The sequence below is a fragment of the Hemicordylus capensis genome, chromosome 2 (genome assembly GCF_027244095.1).
Source record: "Hemicordylus capensis ecotype Gifberg chromosome 2, rHemCap1.1.pri, whole genome shotgun sequence".
Classification (NCBI taxonomy): Eukaryota; Metazoa; Chordata; class Lepidosauria; order Squamata; family Cordylidae; genus Hemicordylus; species Hemicordylus capensis.
Window position 1 is genome coordinate 97,008,277 of NC_069658.1, and position 24,851 is coordinate 97,033,127.

At 39.9% G+C, this 24,851-nt stretch overlaps 1 protein-coding gene across 7 annotated transcripts in view; it reads left to right on the forward strand.

Annotated features, from left to right (window-relative positions):
• AGTPBP1 (ATP/GTP binding carboxypeptidase 1) overlaps window positions 1–24,851 on the forward strand; it is an 80,291-nt gene that overhangs the window by 8,793 nt on the left and 46,647 nt on the right. For 4 of the 7 annotated variants that reach the window (XM_053295462.1, XM_053295460.1, XM_053295461.1 and 1 more), the window contains 7 exons: window positions 6,522–6,649; window positions 8,053–8,120; window positions 8,968–9,031; window positions 9,274–9,420; window positions 14,958–15,089; window positions 16,931–17,024; window positions 17,930–17,967. In XM_053295462.1, the coding sequence (XP_053151437.1) occupies window positions 6,522–6,649; window positions 8,053–8,120; window positions 8,968–9,031; window positions 9,274–9,420; window positions 14,958–15,089; window positions 16,931–17,024; window positions 17,930–17,967 (671 nt within the window). Of the gene's footprint in view, window positions 1–3,832; window positions 3,921–6,521; window positions 6,650–8,050; window positions 8,121–8,967; window positions 9,032–9,273; window positions 9,421–14,957; window positions 15,090–16,930; window positions 17,025–17,929; window positions 17,968–24,851 lie in introns of those variants that run through there. The other 3 variants (XM_053295464.1, XM_053295465.1, XM_053295466.1) reach the window with 2 other exon arrangements.

Consider the following 24,851-nt stretch of genomic DNA (forward strand, 5'->3'; position numbering starts at 1 on the left):
GCTATCAGTATGCTGATGACACCCAAATCTATTTCTCCATGTCAGCATCATCGTGAGAGGGCATAACCTCCCTAAATGCCTGCCTGGAAGCGGTAATGGGCTGGATGAGGGATAACAAACTGAGGCTGAATCCAGATAAGACAGAGGTACTTATTGTGTGGGGTTGGAACTTAGGAGCCAATTTTGATCTGCTAGTTCTGGATGGGGTCATGCTCCCCTGGAAGGAACAGGTATGTAATCTAGGGGTGCTTCTGGATCCGAACCTCTCCTTGGTGTCCCAGTTTAAGGTGGTGGGCAGAGGTGCTTTTTATCAGTTTCAGCAGATATGCCAGCTGCTCCAATTTCTCGAGATGAATGACCTCAAAACAGTGCTACATATGCTGGTAACTTCTAGGCTGGATTACTGCAATGAACTCTGTGAAGGGCTGCCTTTGTACATAGTCTGGAAACTGCAGTTGGTACAGAATGTGGCAGCAAGGTTGGGCTCTGGGTCATCTAGGAGAGACCATCTTACTCCTGTGTTGAAAGAAATGCACTGGCTGCCAGTACGTTTCTGGGCAAAATACAAGGTGGTGGTTATTGCCTACAAATCCCTAAACAGCTTGGGCCCTGGGTATTTAAGAGAATGTCTTTTCTGCCGTGAGCCCCACTGCCTGTTAAGATCATCTGGAGAGGTTCGTCTGCAGTTGATGCCAACCTGTTTGGCGGCTATTCGGAAACAGGCCTTCTCCGTTGCTGCCCCTGGATTTTGAAATGCGCTCTCTGTTGAAATAAGAGCCTCCCCATCTCTGGCAACTTTTTAAAAGACACTGAAGATACATTTATTCACCGAGGCTTTTAATTAGATTTATAGTTTTGGAATTTTTAATACTGGGTTTTAAATGTTTTTTGTGTTCTAAATGATTTTAATTGTAAACCGCCCAGAGATGCAAGTTTGGGGCAGTATAGAAATATTTAAATAAATGATAAACCTCCTAAATGATTTAAATGGGTTTAAGTGAAGTCTACCATAATGTATGTTGTTCATTACACATACTTTCCTCTGCTGGTGACTGTATCTGTCATGAATATAGAAGCCTTTGGGTATTGCAATATACTGGTCACTTTTCCAAATGCGCTTCGTTGCCAATTTACAATCTAAATTAGCCCAACTAGATTTCATATGGAATCTGGTCTCTAGTAATTGATACTGCCTAACCCCTTTTATTTCCATGGGGTTCTATTTTGTTTCCAAATTGTTTTATTCTATTTTTCTTTGAAAGCTATTTGGCTGAAAAGCAGGATATACAAACACACCCTCCCACAACAGCATGCGATAGTAAAATAACCCATAAAACAGTCAGTTCAACATACAAGACCATATATCTAAGCATTGTAAGGTAGCACATAAAAATAGTATACAAAACAGACACAGAATGAGAAGTTGATCATTCTCAGGAAGGCTCAGGCAAATGCAAATAAGGCTTTCAGTTAGCACCTGATACTTAGCAATAAGGGTGTGACATGGGGAGAGTGTTCCACAAACAGGGTGCCATTGTCTCGCCTTTGAAAGCAGAAGTGCCCAGAGAAAGGCCTTGCATGAAGAATTTAGTGTTTGCGCAGATTCACATACAAGTAGACATGAGTATCCTGGTACCAAGCTATAAAGGGTGCATCTGGATGTTGCTAGAGGATGGATCATAGTGACCAGGCTACTTCTGTCTAAAGGTAAAAGGTAAAGTGTGCCGTCAAATTGATTTTGACTGCTGAGCTGCAACTGACACACTAGCCTTCATGCCACCAGGCCATCTGAAGTAAAGACTGATTCTAATAAAACTTCCACGTGTGAACTTGGTCCTTAAGGAGGAATGTGGCTCTGTCTAGAATAGATTGAATCTTACTTTCTGGTCAGAAGGAAAAATTACGAGCCACATGGATGGCACAGTTCTGGGTGCCCTATAATGGTGGTATTTATAGTAGGGCACATGGCTTTAAAAATCGGGAGGCAAGGTATTGGTCTATGTTCTCATCTCAACTTCTTGCTTCTGCCCATCCCAACAGAATACATACTCCATTATAAACTCAAGCTACCCATGTGGCTCTCTGTCACTACCAGTAGCCTTTGGGGCTAAAAAGAAGATGAAATGATGTATGCTGCCAGGCACTGCTGGACCAGTTACACTCATAGCTTGGATTTTCCCTCTTGTAGCCCTTTAAAGCTACAAGAGGGAGAGAGCCTGGTTCGTGCAGCTGCCAAAGTATTGTGTACTTTTGCCATAAATATTCTTGCCCATGGCAATTACTGCTCAGTTGATGTATGTAGCAAAGTGCAAGGTGGTATAACTCTTTTTGGATTCTGAAATATGCAGCCTTATTGAGCACTTTCCCCTTCCTTATGTAGCTTTATGTAGCTCCTTAATTTCTTTAAGAACAGCCTTAATCCCTTTATTAATCTGTGGTAGAAAGCAATAATGCCTCTAAATTTGTGGGTAAACCTGTCCTTAGATTTAGAAAAATAATAATATCGAGAAACAAACTGTGGACAGAATCGAGGCTTGGTAATCATGACTAAATTTCATTGAAATTAATGGGGCTTTAGTTAGACATCTCTTACTGACTTCGATAGAGTTTTGTCATGACTGACTTAATCTGGAGTCTGCCCAGCAAGCCAATCTGATTTAAAATGGGAAATACAGATGCTCTACTAATCCCATTTTGGCTCTGTAAAGGCTCTACACAACAATCTAAACTAAAGCCAGAACTCTTCTTATTTCTGCCACAACTATTCCTGCCACAAGTGGCTGTTCAGTTTAAAGACAAGTTTATGTCTAGAAATTTTCCCTTCAAAATACAATGACAGGTAGGTATCATATTATGGAATAACAATGACACATATTTATAACATCAATTCCCCCTGCATCGTTCAATTAAATAACAGTTTTGAACATACAGACTAGAATCAGCTAGTTTCTACAAATGAACATTCACTTTCACCAAGAGTAAATGTAGTTCAGAGCATTAGGGTCATGCATTGGGTCCTTACCTTCTTCTATATATTTCCAGAAGGGTTCCCACCTGGAATAGTATAGTGCACTTAGGTTTTGATTTGTATCATTTTTCAGTAGTAAAGAAATTTTATCCATTAATTGAACCATGCTCTAACTGAAATTTGCCCTTTTTTCTTCCAATATGAGGCAATTATAAATTTTGCTGATATAGTTGGGAGGCTAAAGAGTTCTTTGTTTGAAGTGGTGAGTTGAGACTGTAGCGGTAAATCCAATAAATAATTCATCGGGCTTAACTCTAGGTCTTTGTTTAATATTGCTTTAATATGTTTATGTATTTGTAGCCAAAATTTGTATATAAATGAACAAGACCACCATTGGTGACAGAAAGAACTTTTACTTGCCGCCTTTCCAACACAAGTGGGACATATCTGGATTTGTCACAGCTAAGTTTGAGGGGGAAAGGTGCCATCTAGTTAATATTTTATAAATTTCCTCTTTGATGTTTAAAGAAGAAGACAGCATTTGAGTATGGATGGAGCTAATATATGATGCCGTTTGTCCCACATTAGAATTAGAATAGTGTTTAATAAGTATGGATTGTCTTTGCACGTTGGTCTGCTTTTCCAGGTTTGCCATAATATTTCTTCAATATTGTACGGATAGCAAACCTGTTTCTCCAAGTTCGGCCATGTTCGGTCATCATGAGACAATGTAAGTTTAGGTAAGCAACATCAAAGTATTGTGGAATCATAGTATAGTTGTAAATCTGGATATTTTAAACCTCCGTTATTTATTTGTTTGTTTTTAGTATCGCTCTTTGTATTCTTGGTTTTTTATAACTACAGATAAACTTGCCCAGTATCTGCTGCCATTGTGAGACCTTGGCTTTAGAGATAAGAAATGGAATAGTCTGAAATAAAAAGATGGTTTTTGGTAAGATTATGATTTTTACTAGATGAATTTGTTGTAGCCATGATAACTTTAAAGAATGCCCATTACAGAGATCTTGTTCAATCTTTTGAAAAAGTAGTACATGGTTAATCCCAATGAGTGAGGTGTCATCAGTAGGCATCCAAATACCTAATGACTTGCACTTTTCTTTTGCCCTTTTGAGTTGTCTCATTTTGTAGCTGTAAATTTTCTTCCGCTGAAGAATCATAATTAGCAATTATGGATTTACTGATATTGATGCTAAAACCTGATGCCTTCTTGAAGTCTCCTAAGATATTTTTAATACTCAAGATAGCTTAGTTTGAATTGGTCAGGTATAGAGTGATGTCGTCTGCATAGAGACTAATGCTCTATGTCCTTAATTTTAAGTCCTTTAATTTTTACTGATGATCTCGTTGCATTCGCCAAGGGTTCAGTGGAAAGGGCAAATAGAAGAGGGGATAATGGGCAGCCTTATCTAGTACTCCTTTGAATTTTGAAGTCTTCTGATTATAGATTGTTAGGCAATACCGTGGCTGTTGGGGTATCATATAAAGAACTTATTATTTTTAAAATTTTTGGTCCAAATTAAAGTTTGTCCGGTAAGTGTTGTAGGTAATTAGGTTCTAGCTTGTCAAAAGTTTTTTCATCATCCAAAGCCAATATAGTGAGAGGAATTTTGTTCCTTTTAGCATAGAGTATAATATTAAGGGTTCTTGTGTTATCTGCTAAATTTCTTTTAGGGATAAATCCAAATTGGTCAGGATGTATATAATGATAAAGTTGTCTGATCTTTTAGCTAATACTGTTGTGAATAGTTTAGCATCTTGATTTAACAGTGATATCAGTCTATAAGATCCAGGATTTGTAAGACAACCTTATCTGGCTTGGGAATTACCACTATATGGGCTTCTTTCTAGGTCGGTGGGATTTTACCATTATTTCAAGCATCATTAAATAGTATAGTAAGAGGTTTGGTGAGTTTGTCTTTAAATGTTTTCTAAAGGTCCATTGAGAAGCCATCTGGTCCAGCACATTTGCCCAGTTTAGTGGATGTTATAGCTTGAACAATTTCTGCTGCTGAGATAGGATCTTCCGTTATTTTAGCATGTGAAGATGTTATTTTAGTATGATGATGTGTATATACAAATTTGAGAATATTGTCCAGTTGTGGAGATTCCAAAGTGTATAGATTTTCATAAAATGTAGTTAGTTCCTCCAAGATGTCTGTAGTTTTTGTTAAATTCCTATGGTCTTTGGACGTCTGATTGCTTTAGACTGAGTTTTATTATTTATTCTTCTAGCTAAGTATTTACTTGCTCTAGCACCTTTTTCATAATCCCCATTCGAATTGCCATTTTTTTGAATCCCCATTCAGCCATGAAACTTACTGGGTGACTCTGGGCCAGTCATGTATCTCTCAACCTAATCTACCTCACAGGGCTGTTGCGAGGATAAAAATAACCATGTCCTCTGAACAATAACCTCTGAGCTCCTCGGAGGAAGAGCAGGATATGAGTGAAATAAATAAATAAATAAATTTGTCTTAAAAATAATAGCTGTTTTTGAATTACATGAGAATCTAATAAGTCCAAATCTAGTGTTTTGGAGTTGACTGTACATATTTTTAACTTAAATTTGTATAATGTTTTCTCTTTCAGAGTTCCTGCATTTCAAGGCCTGTGATGCTTGACTTATAAATTCATCTCAAAACATGGCTTTAAATGCTTCCCAGATTGTTTGTTGATTTATTCCACAATCTGCATTAAATTCAAAGAATTATTGGATTTTGTTTTCTAATTGTTTTACAATATGTTTATTATTTAATAAAGCTGTGTTTAATTCCCATAAGTTTCTTTTCTTTTCTTTTTCCTCAAATTGTAGCCACCCTGTGATTCAGTTATAAACTGACCAAATTTTATCTCCAATAAAGGTATTTTGTAAATATAGCCACAGAGGGCCTGAGATATAAATATAATCAGTTCTGGAGTATGTTTGATGTCTGTTTGAATAAAACATATAGTTTCTTTCCAGTGGATGTAGTTCTCTCCATGTGTCAAATAAATTGAATTTTTCAGTCTGTTGCCTTAACATATTTTTGCCTTGGTGTTGAGTATGTTTTCTTTCTTTTTTGGAGGTGTCCAGAACTGGGTTAATTAATGTTTTAAAATCTCCTCCTGTAATCCAGTTTTTAATTTTTGTGTTCTGTAATTTTTAAGAAAACCGGTTTGAGGAAGGAGTGTTGTTTGGTATTGGGGGCATAAAGTAGGAACATCTATTTATTAAGGTATAATCTAGTTCTGTCCTAAACATCCAATTTAAGTTTGGACAAGAAAGAAATACATCTCATTTTTCCATTTGTATCTGTGCTAACATTTTGATAGTAGCTGGTATGTATAAATGATAAAGCAACAAACGTTAAAAGTCTGCATAGGAACAGCAAGTGAATACCTGCTGTACCTGTGATTCTCCCACACATGCACTCTTTGGATCATGTTCCTAATTTTAAACTCTTAACAAAATTTCGCTATGTGCTCCTGAAAAATACCTGTCTTATATTGAAAGTAGACTTTAACATAAATAATGTATATGTATTTTCTCCAGTCTAACCAACAATTCTCGGATTGTGAGCCTTTTGACACAGCTGGAGAAGATCAATGCAGAGTGTTTGGTGGAAGCAGAAACTACCAGATATGTTACATCAAAGATACTCCACCTGGCTCAAAGTCAAGGTAAGTAAATGTACTTTGAAATCAGCCATGAATATATCAGATTCCTTTTCTAGGGTGCACTTTGCCCCCCCCTTTTTATTTGTAATATACATCATCAGTGTTCCTAGATGTTGATTTCTTGTTACAGAGAACACTGTACATAATGTCTGGCATTTTCAGGCATATACCCTTTCTGATACCACTACTTTAAGCAGTAGAAGGTTGGCTTCTGCACATTTAGGCCCGGGCAGTTCTTTTTTCTTGTTTGAAGAGTGTGCTGATTTTGTTGTAATATTTAAAAGCCTAGCTCGAAGGTCATCCCAGATTCATTCCTCATCGTTTCTAGGTAGGGATAAGAAAGACCCTCTGTCTTGAAACCCTGGAGAACTGCGGCCATTTAGTGTAGACATGCCCATGCCAGATGGGCCACTGGTATGACTTGATATAAGGCAGCTTCGTTTCTATTATATATTTTGAAGAATTTGTTTGTACCAAATGTATGTTTGTTCTTTGTGAAATTAAGTCATATTTTTTTATTACCTACAAATACCAAATATCTGTAGATATCTGACTTATAGATAGAAGACACCAAATTTTGCATACACAGTCCTGCCATTAAATTAGCTGAATGCACTACTTTTTACACTGGAATATGCTTGGGGAAAATATATACCTGCCACCTAATGGTGCAGTGGGGAGGTAACTTGCCTAGGGAGCAAGAGATTGCTTGTTCGAATCCCCGCTGGTATGTTTCCCAGACTATGGGAAACATCTATGTCAGACAGCAGTGATATATGAAGATGCTGAAAGGCATCATATCTTACTGAATGGGAGATGGCAATGGTAAACCCCTCCTGTATTTTACCAAAGAAAACCACATGGGGTGTGTGTGTGTGTGTGTATGTGTGTGAGATATGAAGAAATTCTGAATATAACCATATTTTGTTGTTGTTTTCAACATATTTTTAACAGTCATTAATCAGATCAATAATTCCCAAATTACATCATGCCTAAGAAAAGCAGAAGCTCTTTCTTGGACTCAATTTTGCCATATATGGTCATTATTCAATAAAATGAGTAATGTTTGAAGTTGAAATCCTACAAATTTCAAACTGCTCTTTTACTTCCCAAGTAAAGCATATTAATTACATGTATTTAATTTCTTGAACTTTACTAGAAGTGTAATCTACATAAATGACTTTCCCCAGTGAAGTCACCTACTAGTGCATTATATTTTAACAAGCTTATGCTTTTAAACGAATCTTCAAGTTTCTAAAATATGGGTTCACTGATACTGAAGTAGGTTTGCTGGCTTTACATTTGAGTCCTTTTCTGCACCACCTTATATCTTCAGCATTCTAAATTAATTTTCTACTTATTAAATTACTCAGATTTATGTGTAGAATAATTTTTACTACTTTCAGAAAAAATCAAGAAGGAAATGACTGCCAAAGGTTCAACAGGAATTGAAGTTATACTCTCAACTCTAGAGGTACAGTTCTTTATGATGTATCAGTGGACCAAATGGATTTAAAATTATTGCAAATTTGAACTCCAAAAGCTTGCTACCTAGACTAATTTCTTAATGAAACAGTTGAGTAGTTATTTTATGCACCTTTCTGTGTGTGAGGAATTGAGCATGAAGTCTGGGTTTTTTTAGAAGTAAAATTAAATTCTTAAAAGTAGACTGTTAAATATTTTGTCTGTGACAGCTTCTTTTTAAACAAAGGACCACAAAAGCTGACTGTGTGCTGAAGCAGAGTCATTTGAACTAAATGATCTTTTGCTATTTCAGCCACTGTAGCATATGTTTAACAAACTTATGGCATATTAAAGTTAAACCCTTTTAGTCCTGTTGATGAAAGATTTGTATTTGTAATTAAAAATAAGACACTGTAATTTCTTATATTAACTTTCATACCTTCTGATTCTGGAAGGAAAGAAGAGGGCTCCTTTATATTGTAGTTTAAATCAAGCCTTTCCGGGCTGGTTTAGATCCTACTTTGCCAAGCAGCCTGCTCCCATATCAAAAGGACATGTGTGAGCATGTACGTGCTCTCTCAGCCTCCCCACCAGCACACAGAAGCACCTTTCCTTAATCGTATGGTGTGGGGCAGATTGTCTGAACTGCACATGCTTCAGATACTAGACTAAATTAGTGTTTAGGACATGCAAGCCCGCATACCTCCTTTTCAGCTAGTGGCAGCCTGTTCTGCAAAGTATCATCCAAACCAGCCCATAGCCTATTGTGTGTGTTTAGCTTTTAAGTGTATCTGTTTATATATACCGTGGAAGATGTGATATTATAACCATGAAGTATCTGCTATTCATTATTTCAGAATACACAAGATCTTCAAACTACACTAAATATCTTAAACATCCTAATTGAGTTGGTGGCAGTGAGTAAGTTTTTATATTAAATTGCGGTTTATAGTGTCTGTGTGTTTGTGGTACTTTTGTTTAATCTATCTGAATTATTCTTGGATAATTAAAGAAAAATATATAAACATAACCTTTCTGGTGTCGAGAATAAATTTCATCTGGCCTTTTAAATGTAATTTGTAATTACTGTGTGGTAAAAATGTGTTCTAGTGTGATTTGTATTTATTAAGATTGCTGCTGATAGCTCAACTTTTAATTTCTAGGTGGTAGCAGAAGAACAGGTGTTCTTGTTGCTAAAGGAGGAACGCAGATTGCATTGCAATTGCTTGTGAATGTCAGCAAAGATTCTCCACCAAATGAAGAATTAATGGTGCTACTTCATTCTCTTCTTGCAAAAATAGGTCCAAAAGGTGAGTCAGACCTAAGTGAAGTCATGTTATGGCTGTTGCCTCTACTGTGTTGAAAACTGATAGAAAGTGTGTACATAACACACAGTGTAATCCTATCCTTGAGTTTGCCTGATGGGAAAGGATAGGACAAATATGATTACTGCTACTACTGAATCCCCTTTGAGGTCTGGAATACAAAACATGCTGGTGTCCTTGATATAATAAGACTCAGTCATGAGCTTCTCTTCCGCCTTTCTCTGTGACTTTATGTCTAAAGTGTTGCACTGTGCTGTAGGTTTTATTGTTTCATCTAAAAGTTACTGGTGCCAGCCAAACACCTCCAAATGTTGTGATTCCATAATAAAGAGGAGAAAGAGACACAGTATGGTTGGAAACCACTTAAAACAAATAATCAACTATTAAGTCCACACACACGCACACAAAAGTGTGAAAGCTGCATTTCCATCTCCCTAGAGTGGAATGTTCCATTGCTGTGACAAGAGGACAAGTCCTTCGGGCTTGATTCAGAATTGGACAGTTAAATCAGATTAACTTGGACAACGCCTACTGGGTGATCAGAGTTAATCTGATTTTAAATCTGATTCTGAATCTGTCGAGAGCCCTCCCTGCCACGTCCCCTTAGGAGAAGGAAAGGGATGGGGAAGAGTCAGCAAAGAGGGTTGTTGTTGTTGTTGTTGTTTTGTTTTACACAGTCAGACAGGTGTTATTGACTGGCTTGTTTTATCTAGACATTGAGTCCTTCCCAAGGACCTGGAATGCCAGAATTTTATTGTCAATGTTGTTGCTGTTGTTATAGATATCATCGCAGAATATAGGCTGTTCCCAGTAAAGCTGCTTTTTGTACTTGGCTGATGGTGATTTCTGTGGCCCCTATGGTGTTGAGGTGCTCTTTAAGGTCTTTTGGAACTGCACCCAGGGCGCCAATTACCACTGGGATTATTTTGGTCTTTTTCTGCCACAGCCTTTCAATTTCAATTTGTAGATCTTTGTATTTGGTGATTTTTTTCTATTTCTTTTTCTTCTATTCTGCTATCCCCTGGTATTGCTATGTCGATTATTTTGACTTGTTATTCTTTCTTCTTGACTACAGTTATATCTGGTGTATTGTGTGGCAGATGTTTGTCTGTTTGTAGTCAGAAGTCCCATAATATTTTTACATCTTCATTTTCTACCACTTTTTCAATTTTATGGTCCCACCAATGTTTGGCTACAGGTAGCTTGTATTTTTTGCAGAAGTTCCAGTGTATCATCCCTGCTACTTTGTCATGCCTTTGTTTGTAGTCAGTCTGTGCGATCTTTTGACAACAGCTGATTAGGTGGTCCACGGTTTCATCTGCTTCTTTACAAAGGCAGCACTTGCTGTTTGTTGTGGATTTTTTGACTTTTGCTCTTATTGCATTTGTTCTTAGTGCCTGTTCTTGTGCAGCCAGTATTAAACCCTCTGTTTCTTTCTTCAAGTTGCCATTGTTAGGTCTTGGTGATGTCTGATTTTCCACTTAAATTGTGCAAATATTGACCATGCAGTGGCTTATTTTTCCATTTTTCTGCTCGGTTCTTGACTTGTTCTTTCTTGTAGGCCTGCTTTGTTTCATTGGTGTTGAATAGTTTCGCATTAGTGACCATTTGAAGTGCATCTTCTTCACTGTCCTTGATGTGCTCAGTTATTTTTTGCTTTAGTTCTTGTTGCTTTTCTGTTAAACGGCATTTGGGTTTTTGAGGTGAAGGCAAAGGGGAGGTTTCCCTGGTTTTGATTTTGAAACAGTTCAGCAACAGTGGTATCCTCTATTTCCAACACCTCCTCCACCTGCGCCTGAGCAACTGCTTCAGTTGGTGGTAATTCTTCTTCCATATCTTGAGCCTGTGTTGCTCTTTGCAGTTCTTCCAGCTCAACTCCTGTGAATACTTTATTTCTTATTATGAATCTTCTCTGGTCTGCTAGCCTTTGTTTTGTTATTTCTGTATCTGGATGCTTCTCTTTCCAAATTTGGTACATTCTTTTTAAATAACCTCTTCTAGTTGTACTAGACTTGTAATAGCAGATCATTATTTCCTTGTTGGCATTTTTCGTATATTTTTTTCGGTTAAGCGACGTTTCTTCCAGTAACTTTGCTACCTTCAGCCCTGGTTGCTCAACTGAAGATCCCTGAGTCCTGTTGCCCACTTGCCACCAGATGTCCAGGGACTCCAGCACCTGGCGCAGTCCTTGTTGACCCGGGCGACGACCGATCCGGTATAGATTTGTTAAAGTTACGTCTCACCATATTGTTGATGGGAGAGGCACTCTTTGTCTGGCTCCTCTGGTGAGACCTGTCCAGTATGGTTGGTCCTCTGGCATAGCTCTCACCTTGCTCAGAGCATGCAAACCCCACAATCACGCCAAGGTAGTGCCTCACTGCGGGATGATGATGATGATGATTTTTACATTTATATCTCGCTCTTCCTCCAAGGAGCCCAGAGCAGTGTACTACATTCTTGAGTTTCTCTTTCACAACAACCCTGTGAAGTAGGTTAGGCTGAGAGAGAAGTGACTGGCCCAGAGTCACCCAGCTAGTTTCATGGTTGAATGGGGATTTGAAATCTGGTCTCCCCGGTCCTGGTCCAGCACTCTAACCACTACACCACGCTGGTTCTCTCTCTCTCTCTCTCTCTCTCTCTCTGGATTAGCTTAGGAGAAGGCAAGGGATGGGGAAGAAGCAGTAGAAAGGATTAGTTTCAGATTGGACTCTGAGGGGTCTGGGTCTGATCCAAAATGGGTTGGAGAGGTGGATCCAGAAATCCCAGGGTTCACAAATTCAGACATATCTCAGTCACTAAATATGACTGAGCCAGGTCTATGTTCATGTGTCATTTCTTGCTCTCCCCTCCTCATAAACCAGGCACTTCTTGAGAGATGTTGCAGAAACTCCAGCCACTAATTTGGTTTTAATATGAGTTCACTATTTGTTTTTAATTAGTTTCCAATCATATTGTTTGACCTAAGGCTAATTGTCAATTCCATAAAACAGAGGAGACAATTGGGTTCAGATAGAAGGTTGGCAGGTAAGCAGGCTCGCTGAAATCTGATTAACAGCAGTTTTGCCAGAGTACATAATTACTTGGTATGGAATATATATTTATCCATCTAATAATGCTTCTATGTATCTTCTAAGCATATTTTCTGCCAGAAGTTGTTTTCCAGTCAGAATGTAAAATGAAATTTGGCACATGCGTGGTCAGCATTTGGGCTGACTAGGCTCCTTTGTAAGTAGGGATGTGCACAAACCTGTTCGGAGGCCCTTTTACGGGGCCTGCATGGCGAGTACTTCTGGTTACATCTGATAAAGAGGGCAACGGGGCAGCAGGGAGGTACGCTGCCATCCTGGCGGACTTTTAGGAAATCGAGCACTGGTGGGGGAAACAGGCATTCTCCCCCACCCTGCCATCGAACAGGCCCCCACCAGTTCAGTGTACATCCCTATTTGTAAGGCCTCCTTAACATATGTGACTATAGCTGGAGTTCAGTTAGGGCTCAGGCTGGGCCCTTATTCAAAGGGTTAGAGGGATAGCATACAGGAAGTATATAAAGAGACTCAGCCTATGGTTTAGGCCATTGGAGTTCAAGGAACTTTCCTGAGATGGTAGGAGAACCTCAATGATTGCACTGCTCCCTTGCTCCCAAGACTCAGAAGCTTCCTTGAACTGTTCTATTTCCCAGAAACAAGGAGGCTTGCAGTTCCTAGAGCCTTTAGAGACTCTGTGCAAAACTATTATTATTGTCCAGAACTTGGATTTTAAAAAAGATGAAATTCTGTGAACAATTGATCTGGATCAAGATCTGTCAAGATCCATAAGTATGGGGATTCTGCGCCTCCGCAGGAACCACACAGTTGCAATGCTGCAGCTTGTTGAGGCGTCTAAGCCCCACCTCCATGCCTGCAGCGTGCTATTTAAAGGTGGGCTGGGCTCCATGTTCCTCAGTTCTTTTCCGACCACTGTCACGTTTGGACTTTGTTCTGCCACTTTTCATCGGAATAGTTCTTCAGATTTGTTCTTGTGAGTTCAAAAGAAAGAAAGAAAGACAGATATTAAGCATTACAAGCCCAGTGACAACAGAAGAGCTTTCCCAAAAAGAGCATGTAAGTACCAGGCCTGCATGCATTCAGAAGATTTGGATTTGGATTTGACCTTATCCGAATTTGACAGTACTGGATTTGGATTCTATGGGTTCTGGTGGTATCTTATCAGATTTTGAATTTATATCCGAATTCTGACTTAAATCTGGATTTTTCTCCATGATGGTCAATGGGGAAATTGAGAAAAAATCACCGGTTGGTTGTAGAGCCTTGAAACTTGCCACACATGTAGGGAAGGGGTGGGGGGGCTGTAGTGAATTGGAAAATAATTGCTCAATCCCTGGCTTGAAACAAGCCAGAACTTTACAAAAAGTTCTGGATCTGAAGTCCTTTCTTGGACCATCATTCCATCCCCCATGTAGAGGAAAAAGCTCATTCCCTTTAATTTATATTAATGTTTTTCTTCCTCATTGCAGAAGCACACAGTCAGTAAAAATAAAAATATTTTGTACTTTTTGATTTCCCCATTCACTTTTATGGGGGGGGGAGGAATCCTATTCCATTTTGCTAATTTCAAAATATTTCCAAAATTAATTTTGATATTTGGGAATTAAATCGAACTTTACTGATCTGATTTTTTTTTAAAGGCATTTGGATTTTACCAGTTCTGGGGACAATTTTGGATAAAATCCAAATTTTCAAATCTGAATTTGCACAGGCCTAGTAAATACCAGTATTGATATGAAGTGAACTGTGGTGGCTTTCACCTGATTAGTACATCATCCCAACAACAAATATTTATATACCGCTTTTCAACAAAAGTTTCAAAAGCAGTTTACACAGAGAAATAATAAATAAATAAGATGGATCCTTGTCCCCAAAGAGCTCACAGTCTAAAAAGAAACCATAAGATAGACACCAGCAATGGTCACTGGAGGTACTGTGCTGGGGGTGGATAGGGCCAGTTACTCTCCCCTGCTAAATAAAGAGATGTCGTGCGCGCCAATGACTTGCCCAGGTGAAGGGACCACCTGATCCAGAGATGCCTCTTTGCCCAGTTAGCTGGGGACTGCACAGTTAATAGTAATGCTGTCACTGAGTTGAGAAGAAAGTAACAAAAATTTCAAAAGGAATTGCATACTGTTTTTATAAAATCTCCGCCTAGTTTCATTTGGAAACTTTAAACTTTTGATTTGGTTCAGGTTTGGTATTAAAGATGAATGGGGAATTGGAGTTATTTGCTGTTGTAGTTTGCTGAATAGTTGCTATTGCTTTCTGTCCTGAAATAATGAGCTGACTTTCTATTCGTTACAATGGTGGTATTGTAACACCACTGTAAATATGCATCTGATAAAGTGTAGTCCACAAAAGCTTTTGCGGGAGTAAATGTATTTGTATTTAAGGTGCTACAACAGTTTTTCTGTTATAATTATATTTTAGTTTTTGGGTGTGTCTACTAGGACTTCTGTTCCTTTTGATTTTCAGATAAAAAATTTGGAATAAAAGCCAGAATTAGTGGTGCTTTAAATATAACCCTAAATGTAGTGAAACAGAATTTGCAGAATCAAAGGTTAACACTGCCTTGTCTCCAGTTGCTACGGGTTTATTCAACTAATTGTAAGTACTGTGACACATTTTTATGTCAATATGTCTTCATTTACAGAGATACCATAGACCTATTAGGAAAAGAAACACCAAAATAGCCACCTTCTATTAGGATGTTTTGCTCTTAATAGTTATTACCATTCGGATTCACTTACATAGATGTTTTATGCAAGATGAGATTACTTTTATATTTACCTTACTGATAAAAACTAGAAGAGTATGGTTTAAAAAAATATCCACACATTGGTTATAATAAAGGGAATTGGAAGTACAGTGATGGAGGCATCCCTCTGCTCATTCTGAAGAGGGAGGAATACATTTGTTCATGTATCAAACTGAATATATTCAGATCCTCAACTTTGTGAGTGTTTGATGCAACCAGCCATATTCTCTGTCACCTGTCCTGTCCTGCCCCACCCCGCCCCAAGACTCCCAAGAGTGTATCTGTGGGCAGGGGGAAGACAGATGCTGTGGCTGCAGAAACTTCAAGCATTGGTGGAGTGCAGTTCCTGCTGAGGAGAAGACCTCTGGAGCCTTCTCTGCAGCAACAATAGCACTCTATAGACGTTCAAAGTATGTTCTCTCTAGGGACTGAATTGGGACCAAGTCGGAACATCCCTGGTGAGAAAATGACACTGCACTATTCTTATTGTGGAGAAGGCCCCAGTTTAGCATTTCCTCTCCCTTCTCGATAAGTTTCTGTGGGTGTTTGGGCAGTGAAAAGGGAGACAGAAGTGGCTCACTGGATCAGGACAAACTCAACCTTCTGCTTGCAGCCTGCTTCCTGGCCTTGCAGCAGAATGAGGAATGTAGCAGGATAGAAGGCTGCTATCTGTCCTTGCCTACTGTCTGAATGTCCTGCTCAAACACATGTTTGGGCAGGGCACTCAGTTTTACAATTTTGAGCAGAGGTGTTTGTACTGATTCCACAGCAAAAGACTGCACCCACAGTTAACACTTGCAGAGCCTTCCTGTCTTTAATTGCCAGTGCATGGCTGTTACATACTCAGGAATCTATTGCATATTGCCTGTATGTAATACAGCTCACTAAAAATCTGAGCATTGAGTGTTAATTCCTACTTCATGGATTAGCAGGCAGTATGTATGTGGATCTGGGAGCATCAGTGAGTAAAGAGTTTGGCTAGCTTTAATCATGGCTAAATGTTGCAGTATTGATGTTGACAATGTTCTGTACTAACCAAATTCCTTTTAAGATGATAAACAAACCCTTGTTAGTGTTAATCATTGTTAACATACTGCCAATGTTATTTTAACCATGGTTAAAAATGAGGGATTCATTAAGAAGAAGGGAGTAACAAGGAGCCTGTAATTCCAGATCCTGTAACCAGCTCCCAATGTGTTAACCATTTCCAAATGTGTGCTTTCTGAAATAGTAGCTATATAGTTTCTATTATGCAAGTTGTATATTTCCATCAGTATTAAACTGTACAGAGTAGTAGTTTGAATTTGCTGGAGAGTGGCTTCAGAATACTGAAATTTTGAGTTAAGCAGTGAACAAATGCAATAAAATAGTGCGACTTGCCAATACTTGGTCTTACAGAAATGTGCAAAGATCAGTTTAAAAGAAAGTTAAGGCTATAAATTGTTCTGTAATACCGTAGGAAACCAATTGCACTGAAAGTTCACACAAAAACCTCCATACAATATTTTTAAAAGCACATATTCAATTTTAGAATTTTTATTGTATTATTTGTTTATTTATTTATTGCATGTTAGAGAAATAAAAGTTTGTAAGATAATGTTTTATTTGCATTGACACTGATTTATATATAAGCATTCAGATCAATATTTTTGCATTTGGGTGTAAAAAATGGTAATCTCCTTATTTTCAGCTGTAAATGCCGTGTCCTTGGGTAAAAATGGAGTTGTGGAACTGATATTTAAGATCATTGGTCCTTTTAGCAAAAAGAATACTAGCCTTATGAAGTGAGTAAAATACCTGATTGTATTTAATTATACTTTTAAAAGAAGTTATTGAAGAGTTGTTTTAAATATACTTTGAGATGGAGAAGTTACCTGCAAGGCTCCATTAGGCTTCTTGCTAAAAATAATAATAATGTTTTTCCATGTAAAAAACAAAATTAAAGTATTCATTTCTGTTTCCAAAAGATTTGACATATGGCATACAAAAGCAGTCTGACTTAAGGTATGTGTCACGATCCAGACATGTTCAGTGTGCCCAGCAGAGCTGTTCATTCCCGCCCCCACAAAAACAGCTGTCATAAAACTGTAAACAGTAAATTGAGAATAAACAATATGCATAGGATGATTTTTTTAGTATAGGCTTTCTTATTTGGATACACACACAAAATCATATGTACTCAGAATGTAGTGCCACTGATACCCTTGAAATATGTTTTTAACACATTTGCTTGTAAAGTTATGGAATTATCTTGTGAAAAGCTTATCATGAAGCCAATATCTAGAGGTGTGTGTGTGTGTGTGTGTGTGTGTGTGTGTGTGTGTGTGTTTGTATGCACACACACAGAGTGCTGTTGGGGGAAAGCTTGCTTTTCTGAAATATAAAACCAACAAGAAAATGCTTTAAGTACCCAGAATGTTGGGGGCAATATGCTAAATCATTGTAAACCGCTTAGAGAGCTCCGGCTATAGAGCGGTATATAAATGTAAGTGCTATTGCTATTGCTATTAAGTTAATATCATTCATTTTTACAAGGAACAATCAAGCTGTTAAAAGTTTAGGGTTGCAGCCCTGTGCATGGTAGACTGTTTTAACCATCAGTGGGAGTATCATTTTAATTTAACTAGCTTGGCCTCTCTCTCTCTCTCTCTCTCTCTCTCTCTCTCTCTCTCTCTCTCTTTATTCACAGGGTTGCTTTAGACACTCTTGCTGCCTTACTAAAATCAAGTAAGTATATAGTTCAGTTTAACAAAGTTACATTTGGAATGTGTAGTGAAACTGCTCTGAGGCATGCTGTGATAAAATTAAAAAATGACATTCTCTGCTGCTGGATAAGGACATCTCATATGGGCTATGCTTCCCATGTGCTCCAGAAGGCAGGACGATGCAAAATAAGAGATGCTTTAAGAGCCTGGGAAGGCAAACCCCACCCATTTCTTTTAGTCCATCCTGCTCCAGAGACAGCCTTCTTCTCTTAGCCAAACCTTCTCTTTCTATAGCCTGCTAGTTTTATTCTCATCTCCCCCCCCTTTTTTTGCCTCATTTGCCCTCTCTCTCAAAACAAAAAGACCCCTACTATCTCTCTCTCCTCTCGGGCCTCTATGGCCCAGATGCCAGGTAGAATTAGGAATGCTGCTCCCCAAAGGAAAGAAGACCACCTGCTTCCCTCCTCCAGAACTTCACCAGCAAATGGTGACTCCAGAGCTGCAAGCATGCCAACGACCACCTGGTGCTCTCCAATGGGAGATGCAACCTGGGCCCAAGCACAGCCAGTCTTCTGCGCTGGTCCCTGAAGGCCCCAGGACATAGATGGACATTTCTGCACCTCCACTGCAGCCTCTCAGTGCTCCGCCCACTACTCGGACTCCTAAACAGCCATGCTGAGCAGACTCTTCTCATCCAGGAGCTCCTCCTACACCAGTACTGTTGCCTTCAGGCGCAGCACTCAAAGCCCTCAACCAGACCAGCGGCAGAGGCCCCCAGCAGGAATGCTGCTTTCATGACAACACCGAGTTGCAAAGACCCAGTGCTGACGGGAAAATCCTGTGAAAAGGACAGGACAGCCTAACGATTGTGAGAATGGGGCTCCCTCCCAGCTGATCCAGCCAGAGCACCCAAGGTGGGAGTTGGTTGATAAAACTCCCGATCTAGTGCCAGAACCAGTGAGACTTGGGCCTTCTCGCCCACCCACTCCTACCCTTCCCAACCAACCCTCCCTGCCAACTACCCCTGTAGTTGACCCACCAGCCTGGCAGGCTTGGTTCCAGGGGATAATTGATAAGTTGCTCCAGCAGTGCAACCAAACTAAAAACTCTAGAAAGCGGGACAGGGACACTTTCTCCTTGTCCCCTTCCTTGTCCAGCTCTCCTAAAAATCCAGATAGGACATCTAAGCATAGGTTATCTCATAGAAATAAAAAGACAAAAAATCAGAAGAAAACCAGGATGCCTCAAGGCTCTCCATCCCATTCCTCAGCCATTTGGGGGTATATGTTTCCAGATCCCCATCTGGAGGGGTCCTGATCTGGACCCACCAAACCCGGGACCCATTCTTGATGTTGATAACCCCTATACTGTCCCCAAGAACCCAAACACTCCCATCCCTGGGACAGAGGGCCCTGATTTAGATGTGGATTCTAGAGAGGAAGGAGAATAGTTGGATGACCAAAACTTTGAACCCTTCTTCAGGCTTTTCCCACTAGACGATTTCACACATTATTTAACAAAGCCATCAGTAAACTTGTACTCCAACAAACAGCTTCACAGGACCACCTTCCACCAGCCCGGTAAACCCTGGTCTTCCCAATTTCCAAACAACATGACTTTCTCTTTCTCTTAGGAACATAGGAAACTGCCATATACTGAGTCAGACCATTGGTCTATCTAGCTCAGTATTGTCTTCACAGACTGGCAGCGGCTTCTCCAAGGTTGCAGGCAGGAATCTCTCAGCCCTACCTTGGAGAAGCCAGGGAGGGAACTTGGAACCTTCTGCTCTTCTAACAAATGTTGGAAATGTGGACATTCTGAAGGAACCTTTTTTCATATGTGGTGGACTTGTAGGAAGGCTAAGGCCTTTTGGGACATGATATATAATGAGTTAAAGAAAATATTCAAAATGACATTTCCTAAGACGCCAGAATCCTTCCTGCTGAGAATAACACAAGGAGTGTTTTCTACAACTAATTTAACATTCTTTATGTATGCTACCACGGCAGCCAGAATAATATATGCACAGAAATGGAAGAGCAATGAACTGCCTTCAAAAGAAGATTGGCTGATAAAAATTTTGGAATATGCGGAGATGGCAAAACTTACAGTACTGATAAGAGACCAAAATTTAGAATGCTTTAAAGAAGACTGGAAACCATTCTTATTATATTTAAAGAAATATTTTCCTAATATTGATTTAACAACAGGGTTTGAAATCTAATAATATTAGCAGATTGGGTAGATCAAAATCGTGTTTGTAAGGTTTTTTTTGAATTATTATTATAGCAAGGGTTAATTCTATAGTTGGTGACTCACGAGGAGGTGTGAGCGGGAAGTCCATATTTGTTTAATGTGTTGTGAATGTTAAGATGGTGGTCACAAGGAGAAGTTTATAGCTTAAAGGTTGGCAGGGCAGGTAAACTCAGCCTCACGTACAAACCTGGCAGCAGTACCATATACTGCAGCCAAACTCTATGGTGATTAAGCCCTTAAAGAAATACTCATTTAAACTAAAGACAAGAGGAAGGTGTTCCCGTTAGTCCCTTGCAGGGATGACAGACGACAGCCACTGAGGCCTTTCCAGCCTTTTTGTTTGTTTCGTACCACCTTCAGACCCTGGGATAGAGACTCTAGACCACGACATTCCTTCTGGAACAGATAATACAACAATAACAATAGACCACCTAACCAACCACTACAAACCTGCATTACTCAATCCAAGCTTAGGCAGCCATCCTGACTCACCACACCACCACGGGGGTGGGAAGTCATCTCTTGGACTTCTTTCACACGTGGGAAGTGAACATGACTTACCACTGGGTACTCAACACCATCTCGCACGGTTACAAAATAGAGCTAACGTCCTCCCCCACCCCCGACCATTTCCTTCCAATCCCCCAGTCACACACTCTTACCAAACATGCAGTCTACTCCGAGTAATTCAGCATCTGGAATTCATCAACGGCATAGAATGAGTACCACTTCATCAAAAGGGACAGGGGCGTTTGCTCTTATTTTGTTCACTGTGCCCAAAAGAGACTGCTCCCTCAGGGCAGTACTGGACTTAAAATTCTTGAACAAGTGCATCAAACGCAGAAAGTTCTGGATGGAGACTCATCGCATATTGCCTCTACCACTCTGATTTCATGGCCTCTGTGGACCTGACGGAGGTGTACCCACATGTGCTGATTCAGTTGTTGAGACTACAGCTCCTCTACTTCAGATATGTGGGCCATCATTACCAATATAGGGACCTTCCATTTGGCCTCTCCTCAGCACCCAGGATTTTTTAAAAAAAAATTATAACCACCAATCAATCAATCAGTCATCTTTATTATAGTCAAAAACCAGCACAGGATATAGTATAGACAAAATGAAATAAAAGATCAATAATGAAATAAAAGATCAATTACATTAAAAAATTATATACACCAGATTATCTTGAAGTAGGTACAACTAAATTGCTGCTAATTAATAGACTATAAAATTATGATTAATGAAACAGAACTCTAAAAATTGTGGAGTGACTAGTAAATTAAGATAAAACAAGGGTAAAGTTATGATTAATAAGATACAATATGATTAATGATACAATCCTAGAAGTTGTGGGGAGATGAATAAAGTAGAGATAAAACAAGGATACGTATATAGGTACAACTATCTATAAAAGTAAAAAACATCTAAAAGTATAAAATAGTTAAAATAAATAGCTAAATTTTTTTTTAAAAAAAGCTAAAATGTCAAGTAGAGCAACTAATTACAATTAGGCTCAGCACCCAGGATCTTAACAAAGATTCTGGCCCTCACATAGCTCACCTTTTGGCTGAAGAGAATTTGGGCATTTGCTTACTTAAACGAACTCCTGATCAAGTCTCCCTTACAACTGCAGAGTTGGATGTGAGCAACACTCTTCAGGCCCTCTCGAAAAATGAATTGCTTGTGAACAGGGCCAAAAGTCACCTGCTTCCCTCCAACCAGATCCACCTCCTGGGAGTAATAGACACCTCTCAAGCCCACTTCATTCTTCCAAATGATGCCAAATGGAGCATCAACCTTCATATATTCAAGCTAATAACCCAAGCCTTGGGCCACCCTCAGGTGGACCTCTTTGCCTCACCAGCCAACACAAAACTAGCCAGATTCTTGTCTTGATTCTCTTGCAAGGGAGCAGAGTCAGTGGATGCCTTCTCCTCTCCATGGCCCCGGTTCTCCTTTATGCCTTCCTTTCACTGCCAGTCCTCAGCCATCTACTGCTCAGGTAATTCAAGGCTCAGGTAATTCTGGTGGCACCACATTGGTCCCGAAGGACATGGTTCACAGAAATACTGCATCTTGCCATCGAGGGTCCTTAGTTCCTCTCAGTGGCCCCACACCTTTTTCACCAAGGCCCCATTCTCCATGATGACCCGGCATGGTTCAAGCTTGCTGCCTTGTGTTTGGACAGACTGTCCTGAAATGCCATGGCTACACACATAAAGTGCTGGATACTATATAAATCGCATTTACCAGTCCACCTGGTGGGTCTTTCTCCACTGGTACCGATGTCATAAGCCCTTCGGAGAAGACTGTGGCCTGCCTGAGTTTCTTACAGGATAGTTTTGATAAAGGCCTCAAGGCTAACTCACTCAAATGTCAAGCAGCCTCACTGACAAATCTCTTACCCACATCCTCCACCCATGGTTTACATTCTCAATCTCCCCTTAAATGCAGGGGCGCCACTCTGCTTTCACCCCCAACTGTACACAGGTTTCCTTTCTGGGATTTGAATAAAGTTCTGTGTGTGCTACATAAACTGTCCTTTGAGCCCAGCCCATGCTATCAATACCACTCCACCTACTCTCCTTTTAAACTAGTTTTTCTAGTGGCCGTCACATCGGCCAGACGTGCCTCGGAATTGTGTGCACCAATCCCAGTTTTTGAATTTCCCCCCCACCTGATTCAGTTATATTCTGTACCCTTCTTTTCTGCCTAAAGTAGCTTTTGTATTTCACTGCTCTCAGGACATAGTCCTCCCATTATTTTGTCCTAAGCACATCCACTCCTTGAGGGGGAAAAACCTGGCATAAACTTGATGTGCACCGCTGTCTGATGGTGTTTCTCTCCCACACAGCTTCCTTCTGCTCCATGGACACCTTATTTGTTTCCTTCCTTCCTTCATCAGATTTCCACCAGTATGATCGCCAGATGGATTAAGTCCTGTATTGTGTTGACTTATGAGGTACAAAACCTACAACCATATCACATATCACAGCACACTCTATCAGATAAGCAGCTACATCAGCTGCGTTCTTTACTAATGCACGATTTTCTGAAAACTGCAGAGCGGCCACCTGGGCATCACCTTCACCTGACACTACAAGCTCGACTTCCATTGCTCTTCACAAACAGCCTTTGGCAGACATGTCCTTCAACAGATTCTTCCATCCCAGTAGATGCTGACACTCCCATCTGGGGCTCTGAGCTATGGCATGAGATATCCTCATCCAGCAGCAGAGAAAGGAGGATTGGTTATTCACTGTGAAGGCTTCTTCTTGCTGCTGGATTTGAGGACTTATCAGCCCACCGATCCTGGCGTCTGTGTCTACTGGAGTATTTTATTTTTCTTCTCTTATTTCTATGTGTGCTACATAAACTATCCTTTGAGCCCATCCTATCAATACCACTCCACCTACTCTCCTTTAAACTAACTACCTTGGGCTTGGCTACTACAGACTGGGTGGGAGTCTCCTTCCCAGGCTCTTAAAGCATCTCTTAATTTGCATATTCATGCCTTCTGGGGCATGTGGTAAGTATCACCCATCTGAGATGTCCTCAAATCCAGCAGCAAGAAGAAGCCTTCATGGTAAGTAACCAATGCTCCTTTTCCTTTTTACATATTGCAACTTAGCATCTTGAATATTGAAAGAGTCAATTTTATGATGCTGGATAAGTGGTAGGAGTGTGCACAAAACTGAGTTGCCCAGTTGGGTTCAAGACTGGAAACGAACCAGACCAGGCATGTTTGGTTTTGTGCATCCCTGAACACACACACCCTGTTCCGGGGGTTCATGGTGTGTGTGTGTGTGTGTGTGTGTGTGTATGTATCCACACACACACACACACATATATATATATATATATATACACCTGCCGCCACTCCGGGAAGTTATCTACAGCCGTGGGGATGGGGTCTCCAGAGGCTCCCCCTCCCCCCACTGGCCTTTATTTAGTTCCAAATAGAACTAATAGAATTTTAGTTCTTCGGCCCATTCCGGGCTTCATCTCTGTGGCAGTGGCCATTTTGGAGGCCGCCAGCATGCCCAATGGGCTACTGCGTAGCCAGGTTATGACCACCTTATACAAAACAGCAAAATTGATTGCTGATTGATGGGTCTTCTGTGATGTTTTGCTTCAGAAAAATCACAACACGATTTATTTGATCCATCTGTATTTGTTTCTGTACATGTTGGGCAGAGTTCCTTAAGTGTCTTGGCTAACTGATTTAAGCCTCTGATTTTAAAAAGAAAGGACTCCTTCCCATGACTTTGTTTCTAGGCAAAGAATGGAGAGATTACCTAAGCAGTGTTTAGGCAGACTGTGCAAGGTTTTGAACTGGCACCAGTGAGAGTGATGCTTGCAGTCTAGAGCAGCTGTGCTTTCATAAGTGCTCCAGGCTGGCCCCTCTGTGACTTGCAGCCTTTGGAGGTAGAAGTCAAAGAAACAAACTACTATTTAATCTGAGTGGGTTTGGCCAAAAAGTTGACCTAAGGTTAAGTGTAATCTAGGTACACAAGCCAACTTCAAACTTAGAGTTCAGATATTGTTAGATGTACATAAGTAAACCATGATTAGTGTCATAGTGTGGGTTCAGACAACCTGGGACACTTAAACTAAGGTTCTGTGTGACATCTGAACTGGCCCGCA